Source organism: Notechis scutatus, chromosome 1, assembly GCF_049901735.1.
Source record: "Notechis scutatus isolate UNSWTSFEM ecotype Mainland chromosome 1, rNotScu1.2, whole genome shotgun sequence".
Taxonomy (NCBI): domain Eukaryota; kingdom Metazoa; phylum Chordata; class Lepidosauria; order Squamata; family Elapidae; genus Notechis; species Notechis scutatus.
In genome coordinates, this window is record NC_142009.1 from 127,652,808 (window position 1) to 127,666,281 (window position 13,474).

At 39.6% G+C, this 13,474-nt stretch overlaps 1 protein-coding gene across 1 annotated transcript in view; it reads right to left on the reverse strand.

The window, feature by feature from the left end:
- Nucleotides 1-162: 162 nt before the first annotated feature.
- The window catches only part of HCRTR2 (hypocretin receptor 2), a 36,880-nt gene continuing 23,568 nt past the window's right edge, over nucleotides 163-13,474 (reverse strand). The window contains exons 2-7 of the mRNA XM_026665119.2: nucleotides 12,447-12,625; nucleotides 10,283-10,526; nucleotides 8,288-8,403; nucleotides 6,274-6,494; nucleotides 3,180-3,301; nucleotides 163-1,230 (exon numbers count right to left, since the gene is read on the reverse strand). Of these exons, the coding sequence (XP_026520904.2) occupies nucleotides 1,010-1,230; nucleotides 3,180-3,301; nucleotides 6,274-6,494; nucleotides 8,288-8,403; nucleotides 10,283-10,526; nucleotides 12,447-12,625 (1,103 nt within the window). The 3' untranslated portion in view covers nucleotides 163-1,009. The remainder of the gene's footprint in view (nucleotides 1,231-3,179; nucleotides 3,302-6,273; nucleotides 6,495-8,287; nucleotides 8,404-10,282; nucleotides 10,527-12,446; nucleotides 12,626-13,474) is intronic.

The following is a 13,474-nucleotide window of genomic DNA, read 5'->3' on the forward strand; positions in this document are numbered from 1 at the left end:
GAAATATTAATATACAGCATTAGGCAATTAGAGTAATTATTTATTTAGACAGCATTCCAAGCAAATAGAAGCTAAAGCATACAAGGTATCAGGACTGGGTATTAATTTCCAATTACAATTTAAAGAGGCATTTCTGACCTTTCAGATGCCTGGGCCAGGATGCCAAAATGCTGTTGGTCCTTCTGCTCTGAGTGAGCCCCTTTCCAAAGTAAGGTGAATGACTCTTACAAGTAGCATTTTCTTTGCTTATTATTTCCAACATATTCATCTGTTTGGATTACACAAGCTACCAGACATGAAGAATAAGTTCACCATTAACCAACAGGACATCCTTAAAATTTTGGCATAAAATGAGAAAGGAAGAAATGACCTGACCTTTTTTAATTGTTTACATTGTAAGCAAAAGTTTGAAAGAAAGATAAGGGATTTAGGTCTTAATCTGCTTGTCTGTCAGTTTAACTCTCTGAGAACAGAGTGGAATGGGATCCAACTTGCTGGGGCATAAGAAATGTCAAAGAATAGGATAGCAAAAGAACTTACATGCACACACAAAATACATTCATTACACAGGGAAAATACAGACTCTTCCTATGGCCACTGATAAAAGCATTAAAAAATCACACTACATGTTTCCTCTACCATTTCTTTGTATTATTTCGTAAATTTCCTTGGTCAATTCCTTTTGATTATTGGTAATTTAAATCTTACAAGGAAACATTTTTTGGGTAGGAACCAAGCCCATCGGCAGATCATACCAACGAAAATGAGTGCATATGTGTCTCCCAATCATCATTTCTTACAGTTGAATAGTATATGCTAGGAAAAAATCACATACATTTCCAAACAAAGTTCTGTTTTCTTTCCTTTTCTTTTTAAATCATCCAATTTTGTATATTAGACTATTTTATCTTTGTTATAATTTGTTATTTCACTTTGCAGTTTTCAAAGTTTTTGGTCCCTGGATTCACAGATTGATTGACAATGATTCATCACAGAAAGTAGCCATTTTTCAGCTCCCAATAAATCCAGGGCCATTTGTGGGCAGTGAGACTATACCAGTCAAGGCAACATGTTCCGAGAGCTTTGCAGCATGATCAAAATTGCTGGTCTGGGTAGTCAGGGACTTCCGACTGTCCATGCTTCTTCTTCCTCTGGGTGGGGCATTTTGGTGATGGCCAAGACCAAAGCAGCAGCAAGAAAAAGCAGCTTTAAATTCTTCCCGAAATTTTCCTGTCGAATCAAAGACCAAGACCATCATGAAGCAGCCAGACCATGTCCTCCCAAATAGGGCATGCATAACACAATTGCTACATTTGTTTCTTTTCCATTCGAAGTGTCTGCTGTGATTTGCATAATCCAGAGAAGGCAACTAGATGGCAGCTTTGCAGTGGGGGATGTAATGGTATATATGGGAATGGCCTTGGGAGGCAGGGTAGGGAAGAAGAGATGCTGCCTAAGGAATGGTCAGATAAGAGGAAGCATAGCCCAAAGCTGCATAATGGGTGAAGAAAGAGGCTCAGAAGGGACTCCTTTCTGGGTTATCAGGCTGTAAAGGAGATGGTGGGAGATTTGTATTTTTCAGACTTGCAAGATTCTGTTAATGTAGCCTGACAATAATTAGCTAATCCAGTCATGTTTCCTGTCAGTCTACCTGGAAAGGCTGACAGGTTTTCTAAGATGATTTATGTATGCAATTGTTATTCTGATTTTGAATTCCTGTGTGTAGAATTGGTGAAGCATGTAGCAAAATCATCTTTTAAAACTGAGATTAGGGCTTGAACATCTGTGCTGTCTTAAAGGTGCAAAGAATAGGATAGGATAGGATAAGGTAGGATAGGATAGAAGCAAAGCAAAACAGAGCAGAGCAGAACAAAGCAAAGCAAAGCAAAGCAAAGCAAAGCAAAGCAAAGCAAAGCAAAGCAAAGCAAAGCAAAGCAAACAGCAGGAAAATCATCCTTTCAGCCTGTTATAAGCATCCTGGGCAAAAGTTTTCAACTTTTAATCATTCTTGGTATGCAGTGGGAGGTACAGAAGCCTTTATTACCAGATTGCATTTATTTTCCTATTTTTCTCCAGAGCACAGTGTGGTTTTTGTGAATATATCCCCAAAATGGTCTAGATTGATCTGAGTGAGAGAAAGACTAAGTGTTTTTTCCCCCGGTGAGACCGGTCTATCAGGGCAACTTGGTTTACCCAATGATGGGATGGAGCATACTGCTTCCGCTTTCGCCTTTCAGTCCCAGTCCAGGAGCCTTCGCAGGCAGTTGCTTTCACGACAAAACTATTTTTGTGTTGACTGGCTAGCTGATGAGAGCTAAATAGCTTGAAACAGATCTATACTAGTCTCCCTTTATTTCTTTGTCAGTAAATATAAACTGAACACGAGAGAAAGACTGTTTTTTAAAATTAAAAAAATCACCCCACGAGCTCTGTGATTGTGGGAGGATTCAAACCAGAGTCTCCGCGGTTTAAATCCAGGACTACTGGGCTCTTTTAGCATAAGGGATTGCAGGAGATGAGGGAATGTTTTGCAGAGGAAGATATTGGTGAAGGCCAATTCCTTCTTTTTAGCCCAAGCACCAAGAAATTCAAAGAGATATATTAAAAACTTCTTGAACTTGATCATTAGTTAAGAAGTTAATGAGGAATGAAATCACTATCTCCTATATATCAAGGAGAACACACCTCATATGATATTTTTTATTGTTTTAATTGTTCAGTATTTTCAGAATTCTAAGCTGCCCAGCCACTGATTTAGATGGACAGCTATAGAAATCAAATCAAATCAAATCAATCAATAATATTAGGCAGATCATCTGTTGCAACATTAGGCAGATCTTCTGCTGTGTTGAAATTTGTCTATTGTTTCCTTTTTCTTATGCCTGTAACTAATGGAAAAGTGACCTAAAAGTAAAAATCTGTTTGATATTGAAATGAAATGTATATATAACATAAATGTACATATATTGAACAATGTGTACGCAAATTCTAGATCTGTTTATTGGATTGCTTGAATGATGCATTTTCTTTAAGTCTCTGTTTCCTCCCTCTATACAACAGTAGTAAAAGTATCTTTCTCTTTTAGAATACCATGAATACAGCAAAGTAAATACATTGCATTAACTCTTCAGCTCTCTTGTTTTTTTAACATGATAAAAACGCACAAGTAATCAACTTACCACTAAGAAAGTTGTAAATAATTGGGTTGGCTGCACTATTTGCGTATACAAGCCAGTGGGAGAAAGTAAACCAAGCATACACTGTTTCTCGATCTTCAGCATTGTTAAACATCCCAAAAACTCTTACAAAAAGAAGGAAAAAATGTTAGAAGTAGAAAACGTATCATATGTCTGATATTGATAAACACATAAAATAGTTGCACGGTATACAGATCAAAATTCTGAATTCCAAATGGGTGCAGTGGTGTCGTAACTATAGCAACGTGAAGTTGCAAAGGGTGTTCTCCATATGTATCACCTCTTATATACAATTGCCATGTTGCTTGGATGTCCCTTGACACAACTAAGGTCCACACACACCAAGAACCAGATGCATTTTTATTTATTTATATAATTTATCTAGTTGCCTGTCTCTCCAAACAAGCTGATATAACACAGCTAACATAATCAATAAATACCCAAATGCATTGTCATCATTAATCATTAAAAACATTCAAAATTATGAAAAATGCTATAAAAGCAACTCATGAACAAAGAAGTAGCAGATAAAGGGATGTTGTTAATAACAGTACCACTTCACTAGTTTACTCATGCTCATCTTAGTTGAATGAAGAATTGTATACATGTCTGAAGTATAGATTCTAGGGCAGGGGTGTCAAATTGGTGGCCCATGGGCCGAATGCATTACACGCAGGAAACATCCATCCCAGCTCCATGAAGGCAAAAAAATGTCACGATATGTCATGCGACATCAAGGTAACACAGTGAGTTTGACACCTGTGTTCTAGATAAATGCTATAATAATCAGTTTCTAAATATACAGTAATGAGTGGATTTATGCTGCCCACTGACTCCTAACTGGCATTTTTCTGAATATCTGAGTGGGGACTACTCATACCTTTTCTCATAATTAAGACTATGTCTCTCCCAAGCCAGCCTGAGCTTTTAAATTATATACAGAAGGCCCTTTTCCAGGGTTCTCTGCCACAAGAGGTATGAATTTATCTACAAAAAAGAGAGGATTTATTGCAGAAATCAGTGAATGCCGCTAAGAAAGGGTTCTCTGGGCTGAGAATTATTTCAGCATCGCTGATACGGTTCTGTTTCATAACAATAAGTAATATAATGTACAACGTATTGCCAGATTGTGTACATTCCAAATCTACAAATGAGACGGGACAGCCATTTGTCTGGAATGGGCAGGGAGGTTGGACTAGATGGCTTCCAAGGTCCCTTCCAACATTATTCTATGTTCTAAACCAGAAACATTTTTTTTTCATCAGTGCATCCCATTATAAAGTCAGCCTCCCATTCAGTAGAGATGTGGCATTCAATATGCATACTTTTCTAACCCGCAATTTGATTTGATTTCTTTTGACAATATTGAGTCATGAATTGAGGTCACCAAACTTGATGAAACATTAAGTGCATGAAATGCAAACAGTAACATTTCCTGGGAAGGATGAGCATTAACTCTGCAATCTTAATCCGAACCATAATCTGAAAAGAACTGAAAGCCTTAAGGATGCCAACGTTCTCCAATTTAGAGCCCTCCAGGTGTACTGGACTGCCAACTCCCAAACCCTTTCTACCCAGACTGCTGACAGGAGGTGAAGGAAAATTAATTCTGACATATCTGGAGGAATATAAGAAAAAATGATTTTCATTCCTTGTTGGCCTTGATGTCTGTATCTACCGGCCAACTTCTGCTGACCAGCTCTGACCAAGGGGAAACTTCCTCAGGAATAGCGTTGATAATTTTCAGCAGTATGAGGTCTTCTTGCTTATGTTGTTCTCAGAGTTCTCACTGGAACAATATGATTTCCCCCTCTTGTATAGCAATACTTTCTAGTGCCCCATGTTTCTTCAGCTGAGTCTGTAGGCTGGTGGGCCCTCTAGCGTCAGTAAGTGTCTCCTGCAGCCTTTTGACTGCTCTTTCCTGCATTGCTTCCAATGTTACCTCTTTCAGGACATGTTGATAACATTCAGAAACACATTTTTATTATTAACGTATTTTAAACTTTAAAACCAGCCTATTAATGAAAAAGCAGAGGGGGAGGGAGGAGGACAAATAACCTTGAAATGACCTGTAATGAACCTTATATGAAAATAAATCCTATTAGCACCCATTAAAATTTTATCCTACCCCAATTGCTTGGGTTGGGGGGAAAAAATACAGATAGTCTTCAACTCACATACATTTGTTGAATGACCATTCAAAATTATAATGGTGCAAAAAACAGTGACCTTTTCTGGTTCTTGCACTTACAACCAGCAGAGTGTCTCCACAATCACATGATCACAATTGAGCTCTTAGCAACTGGCATGCATTTATGATGGTTTTAGCATCCTGGCATCCCTGGATCTCCATTTTGTCTCCTTCCCAGCTTCTGACAAGCAAAGTCAGTGGGAGATAAGACAGATTTGTTTAACGGCTGCATGATTTGCTTAAGGATTACATCATTGGCTTAACAACAGCAGCAGGGTGTGTTGAATATGTTGGCCATTTTGAATTATTTGTATAAATAAGGACTGGGTTAAAAAGAAAAATTCCAGAGAAAAAATTGCAGGCTACAGGAACCAGGAGCACTACTCAGGTGACCCCGAAGACACAGATAAACCTCCAAGTGCTTCAATGACCCTCTAAAAAGGATGCAAATGGCCAGCTGTGTCTGCAAGGAATATAACTCCTTCCATTCTCCACTATCCTGTCTGAGCTGAAGAAGCTTCTTGGATGAGAAGTGAAAGTCTTCAAAGAAAAACCCAGAAAGACCAGTTGCCTCATGAAAAAAAAAGCATCTTTGGGACAACCATGACCTGGATGACTGAGAATCTCTACAGACAGGATAAAAAATAACTAATACTACTGATAAAAAATATTGTAAAACTGGGGAAGACTCACTTAACAACTGCCTCATTTGGCAATGGAAGTTCCAGTTCCAATTGTAGTCCTAAATCAAGAACTACCTGTAAAGATAGCAGGCTCTCAATAAAAATGACCACCACCCAATTATTGTCAAATATATTTTCACACCCCAGACAGATACCCAAGCTATCTATTTTTAATATCTCCAGACTTTGCTCATGGAAGTACCTTTTCAAAATGTTGAGAATGCTAATGGGGAGATAGCAGAAGGCAAAAACCAAGAGCACAACCATCAGCATCCGGGCTGTTTTCCTCCTGGTTTTAATCTGCTTGATTTCAGCTGCCACCACACTAATCCTCAAGTGTGCTGGTGGTCCCAGTTCCCGTGTCTGTGCTGTGGATTGCAGCGGCCTCCATTTCCTCTGAGCGATGGATGATGTTCCTGGAATCTGAGAGCACACAACAATCGGAATCTTAATGGCTGCCGTTTTTGACCCAAGGGAAATTTTGCACTGATTACTCACTCAGCAAACGTGGCAAAGTAGATCCATTTCCACTCATCAGCATGGCTACATGATCACAGAGAATGTGAACATCTTTAGTGTGATCATCTTCCTATGATGAAGATGGAAGGAATCCTTGGGGAAACAACACTGTTTAAGTCTAAACCCTTTTAGTTAGGGCCAGTCTGTTTCCACAATAGTTATAAAGTTTATTATAGGGTAAAATTTATTATAGGGTAAAGTTAGAAAGTGTATTATAGGATGCAAATACACATTAGAATTAAATACCACAAATTTGAGGATTTACCTCTGTGGGAAGAGCTATGGATTTAACATGCGATTATAGATTGCTCTTCTATAGAGGAAAGACAGAATAACCTCAGATTTAAAATCTTGGGTTGCTAAGATATGCTTGTTCTCTGTCTCAAAACTGGCTGAGGATAATTAGAATGGGAAAATTGATCATTATTATTCCACGTGCTCAAGGGCTAATAATAGGAGGAAACATTGGACCGAATCTTTCTTTCTTCTTTTTGTTGGTATTTTTATTTAGCTTTTTTCCCTTTGTTTTTTTCTCTCTCTCCGTTGTGATATATCACATTTGTAAAACACTTGATGTACTGGATGAATGGGTCAAAAATCAAAGTAAAGAAGATAAGATTGGGTTTTTTGGGGGGGAGGGGAATATATATTCTAAACAAGCCAAAATCTCTCCACTCTATTCCGAAGACATACAGCATCTGCTAAAAATGTGGAAATCGTTTTACATTTACACATAAGAAACAGAAGGTTGACAACCATAAGGATTACTTGTTAAATACAGTGGTACCTCAGTACTTCATGTTAATTGGTTCTAGGAGGGGTGATGAGTATCAAATATTTTTTTTCTCATAAGGAATAACGTAGTGAGTCACAAGGCAGCCATCTAGCTTGTGCATTGAGTACCAAGTAAACAATGGGTACTGGGATAAAATATTTGCATCAAAATGCGTTGAGTACCAAATCTGATGCGCTTCAAAGCAGTTGACTATCAAGGTACCACTGTAACTGATTTTCTTGATGAAAACACATAACGGTTGTTAATTTTTCTAACAGTTAAATACGATATATCTGCTATCTCAATGGCAGTGAGTTTATTAGAATAACTAATACCAGTATTAAATATGTTTTTAGTTCTTTTAACATAATTGGGAGCCGCCCAGAGTTGGAAGATGGGCAGCTACACCAGTGTTTTAAGCAAGCAAGCAAGCAAACAAACAAATCACAGCATGCTCATTTCAACGATTACATTCAAAAATCAAACATAATGTATTTTCCACGAATGGAAGTAGCAAGGACCCTTGTTTAATATTATATTAAAAAAAGTAAATGCATTTAATACAGTGGAAATTTGTTTAGGAAATATTCATCAGAACTTTATTTTAAATTATGCTTCAGTTTCTTCCCTTATCCCTTCATTCAGACATAATTTAAGAAATATGAAAATACAGGGGAAAAATAAACATTCCTAGCAGGATGTATAACATCTCAGTATTAACGTTAAATTGATAAACTCTTGGTTAGGGGCATGGAATTATTTATTTTTGCTAGATTGCTGATGGTGCAAATATTGCATTGCAGAGGATGATTTATTTCAATGGATATCACTCTACCTGTCAATCAATTGCACAATTCCTTTGAGGTTAAAAGGCTTAGCTGGCATAAGTCCGAAAGACGGATTTCGTAGCAAAAGGACCCACCTGCTGACACCACAGCTTTTGAAATATCTGTAAGTAGGCCAGCACCATAAGACACAATGGAGCCAGATAGGTTATCAGGAAGAAACAGGTGTGATACATTTTGGGGAAAAATTCCGCTGCAAAGGAAATAAAACAGCACATAAATAATATCTCATTTGATCTGCTATTATATGCTGCGATGCACTGATGATGTTACCTAGTTAGGGGAATGAAACGTCTGCAAGAAAACAACCAAGCTCAGAGAGCGCCAAGGACACCTCATGTCAACCCTGAGCTATAAACATTCTCCTTTATTGGTATCCTGTAAAAGCTGGTTCAGGCGAACATAAATGGGACTTAATTTTATACAAAATGGAAGAGCAAACCTGATTTATTGTTCAAGTAAAATATTTATAAAGTTTTTTTTAAAAAAAAACCTTATATTCTCCTGGACACTGAAGAGCTGGATTGAGTACGACCACTGTCTTATGATGTATTGTAATGTTTTAATTGATGTGTTTTATATTATTGTGTTAGTATGTGGCAATGTTAAATTCTGCATACCTCCTGAAGAGAAGGAGAGGCACTTTATAATTATTTTAAATAAGCACTGATGATGAAGTTCTTATTAGGGACCTATAATTGGCCAGGAAAAAGAAGCTCAGTATGTACTTTTCGCATACCAAAACTACTTCTGGCATTTCCAGAAGGTCGCAGGAAATGTTGGATGAGTCTTTGAAATGAAGCAGTGCTGCTGCTCTGCTGTTAGAACCTTTATTGACGTTTTCTATGTGCAACTTCAGTGACTTAAAGAAGGTCCTGGAGGGAAGGAAATCTTGGAAGTCCTTTAGAAACGAAGCCCTGGTCTTAGTCGGTGTTTCCAGATTTTGCAACAATGATGGTTAGGAGAGAGAAGAAGGAAGGAAGAAAGGGATGAAGGAAGGGAGAGAGGGAGGGAGGACGGATTCTTCCTTTCATTGTTAGCCGTGGTGGGATTCATTTCTTTTTACTACTGGTTCTGTGGGCGTGGCTTGGTGGGCGTGTTTTGGTGGGTGTAGCAGGGGAAGGTTACTGCAAAATCCCCATTCCCTCCCCACTCCAGGGGGAAGGTTACTGCAAATTCTAATTCCCTTCCCACCTACTAACCTGCTTTCCAGGTCTGTTCTCCTGTGCAGGGCAACAAAAGAAGACCAAGCTGGTCATCTGGGACTCAGGAGGCAGAGAATAGATGGGGGCAGGGCCAGTCAGAGGTGGTATTTGCTGGTTCTCTGAACTACTCAAAATTTCTGCTATGGGTTCTTCAGAACTGGTCAGAACCTGCTGAATACCACCTCTGATTGTTAGTCTATACTCCAGTAATTCAGTCTGGAGGACATACAGAAGGACTAATCTTGATTTTGACCTAAAGTGGCAGACAATTTTCTAAGGCAAAGGGCACAATTATTTTTGTTAAGCTATAGAATGAGTGGAACTAAATCAAACCATTGACAGGATTGGGTTTGGTAAGGAAGTTGAGAGACTCTGAATGCTTAAAGTGAATTATTTCATGTGACAATGTTCAACCATTGGCCAAGACAAAATGTCAGAAATGGCTCTGAGTCTTCAGCAATAGGTGCAGGGAGACCTGGAGGCCCTTATAAAAAGGTGACTTGGGACCCCAAATTAATCATCCTGATTTCTGAGCTTCAGGCAATCTGTTAGCCACTCAGGTCCATGGCCTCTTCTAAGGCAAAGCGCTAAAGTACAGATCAGGTGATCAACAGTTCTTCTCTTGAATGTCAGGACATGACTGAATTACCGTAGTGACATGGCTGATATATCGTAACTAATACTTTAGAGATTAAAGTCAAAGAAAGGCGCCTCTTAGCACTGAAAGTTGTATACAAAAAAAGGTCTGCCAACCAATAAAGTCTAATTAGTCTCCTGTAACAGACTTGATAACAACCAGCTATCTTTTTTCCCCTCCTTGACACAGTGAGCCATGCGCATCTCAAGCTCGAGGCCACCAGCACTCACCTCCCCAACGCTCATCGCAGACAGTGAACAAGATGGTCTTGTTAGCTAACCCAGGAAACATGCTGCTGCACTCCATAACAATTGCCTGGGGGATCATGATAAGGCAGGAGACCATCCAGATAACAAGAATGCTGTTCCTGGCCCGCTTGGCTGTGCTTTTGAACATCAGCGGGTGACAAATTGCATACCATCGATCCAGTGCGATGCAGCTAAGGGTCAGTACAGAAACAGAGACTGACACGGTCTGCAGAGAGAAACGCCAGAAAACAGCATACAGTAAGTGACAAAAGAAGCATCATCAGAGAAACAGTCTCTCCCACCATGGTTACAATCAGAAAAGCTTAGTTGCCAGTAGCAATAGCACTTAGACTCATATACCGCTTCACAGTGCTTTACAGCCCTCTCTGAGCGGTTTTACAGAGTCAGCCTATTGCCCTCAACAATTTGGGTCCTCATTTTATCCACCTCGGAAGGATGGAAGGCTGAATCAACCTTGAGCCTGGTGGGATTTTAACTGCCAAATTGCAGACAGCCAGTAGGCAGCAGAAGTGGCCTGCAGTACTGCACTCTAACCACTGCGCCACTCAGCAACCTCTTTAATCCTCATCCTATTTCTAGGAAAGTCGGATTTAGTTGGGCTATATTATGGCTTTGCACTGGTAATAAGGGCTGACAAGATCTAACTTCCCTTTTTTTTTTGCAGACCAAAAAAACAACAACATTTCCTTATGTTCTGATACATCATGAGAAAGTTAGGCTAAAATTTATCTCCTTGATAAGCAGGGAGTTTTTCACAGCACAAAAGAAAACCAGGTGAGTAACAATCCATATGTGTGCTTCCAATATGTTGGGTGCAGGGAAGAAAGTGGAGTTTGATTTTAACTTGTTACCGCGGGAGGAGGGGTGTGTGTTCCGCTACAAAGCATTACCAAAACCTTGTTTGCAGGGCATATTACGAGACATGTTAGCAGGCAGCTTTTGTTTCTTGTGAGTTGGGAATGTAGGCATGAGATTTTGGCCTCCAGGGTTGGCACTCCTGTTGACATCACAGAAGACCATATTGGGCTCCTGTGCTGTTGCAGGAGTGTCCATGGGACTGAAGAATCTCAACTGCAAGGTCTCTTTTGTATGGAGAACCTCACTCATTCATTCTCATCCATATAGCAAGTGTTACATAATAGGAACTTCCATGCTTTCATGTGAAAACCAAATTATCAGGAACTGACTACAAAGATTCATTAACACAGAGAGTCTTCGACTTATGACCACGACTGAGCCCTGAATTTCTGTTGCTAAGTGAGAAATGTGTTAAGTGAGTCTTGCCCCATTTTACGACTGTTTTTTTTGCCACATCACTGCAGTTGTTAAGTGAGTAACACAGTTGTTAAGTGAATCTGATTTCCCCATTGACTTTGCTGATCGGAAAGTCGCACAATGGTGATCACATGACTCTGGGACATTGCAACCATCATCAATATATGAGCCAGTTGCCAAACACCTGAATTTTGATCACGTTGTTCAAGGGGATGTGGCAAAGGCCGTAACTGTGAAAAATGATCGTAAGTCACTTTTTTCAGCGCTGTTGTAACTTTGGTCACTAAACGAACTGTTGCAAGTTGAGGACTACCTGTATTGGAGCGTATTCCACTTCAGATATCATCTGAATGTGCTATCCTAAACCTTTTTAGTTTTATCTGTAGAGTCCATGGGATCACTCATCCATGCCACCGTTTTGCCCACTTCTTTTCATAAAACTATTCTGTGGATACCTGGAACCTGGCAACGTCCAGTCTTTCGCACACTTGCAATGTCTTGACTGTAGGAAGCTATCATTGTAATTGTTGGTATGTTTAGCTTCTTTCCAAGTATTCTACCAGATTGCTTCAGAGTGAAATTTATTTCCTGCTTTGCTTATTCTATGTACAGTTTTATGCTTTGGTTTCTACTTTACTCAGATGTTATAGCAAATGTACAATTACAAATGGCATACATCTGACCACGAGATAATTAAACCTCTCTGAGTCTAATTTTCGGAATGATCCTTTTTTGTTTGCTATGAAGCAATGTGTTCATCACAAACTAGCTTCTGAGTTATAGGTTCAGTAGCATTGAAACCCCAACTTAGCTTGTTTTCAATGTGTACCGCAACCCTGGCAAACAATACCTGCAAATAAGGGATCACCTTGCAGAGGCTGTTGCCAAGGAACCACGTCTCGGTGATATCCACCACTAGTGTTGCAGGAAGGCAAGTGAGGGTGACCAGGACATCGGCCAAGGAGAGGTTGACGATGAAGTAATTGGTCACAGTCCTCATGTGATGATTTTTCCACACTGCAACACAAACTGATTTTGCAAAGATGTCAGCCCAGGGTGGAAAAGGCATTGGGAGACAAGCAGCCAGACCAAAATAGTGATGGAGGATTGGTGAGGAATACATATCAGTTTCAGCAAATGTTGTGTCGTTTGTCACTGTCCTCAAATATTGACTGACTAAGCTATTTCTTCCTCCTACTTGGAAACTCGATTGATTAACCTCTCCTATATAGTGCAGGGCAAACCAATTATAGGAGCAAAATTGTGTAATAGCCAAGGATGCCTCAAAGATTGATGGGAGGGGAGGAAAGAGGAGAAGAGAGAGAGGAAGAGAGAGGGAGGGGGAGGGAGGGAGGGAGAGAGAGAGCGAGAGAGCGCACTCTCCATATTGGGAAGGTTTATATTGGCACAGTTTGCCAGTTCAGTGGAATCCCTACAATTTATAGTGAACAGAGCTGAAGACCTGCCCTTGTCTACTAGTGGTTAATGCAGTACTGAGACTGAGAATTAAAATTAGGAAAAAAAGAAAGAACTGTGAAAAACTTGAGTTCCCTGGTGGGTTAATCTGTTTATTTCCTAATTTGGATCTATAGCCCACGTTTCCTTCAGAAGCTCATGGTGCTGTACAAAGCATCCTTCCTTTCATTTTCTCTACCTCCATAATACTGGGCCATACATGAGGGGAAAGAAGAGAGTGGCCCACAATCACCCAGAGAGATTCTGTGAATAAAGCTGGTTGCAACATAGGTTTCCCTAATCTCAACGGAACTCTTTTACTCATGCACCAAACTACTTTTCCCTTCAACTACACTTCAATGCCACCTTCTCTATGTATATTTGAAGAACTTCACCTCAGGAGTTTTCCAGGTAGAGAGTCAA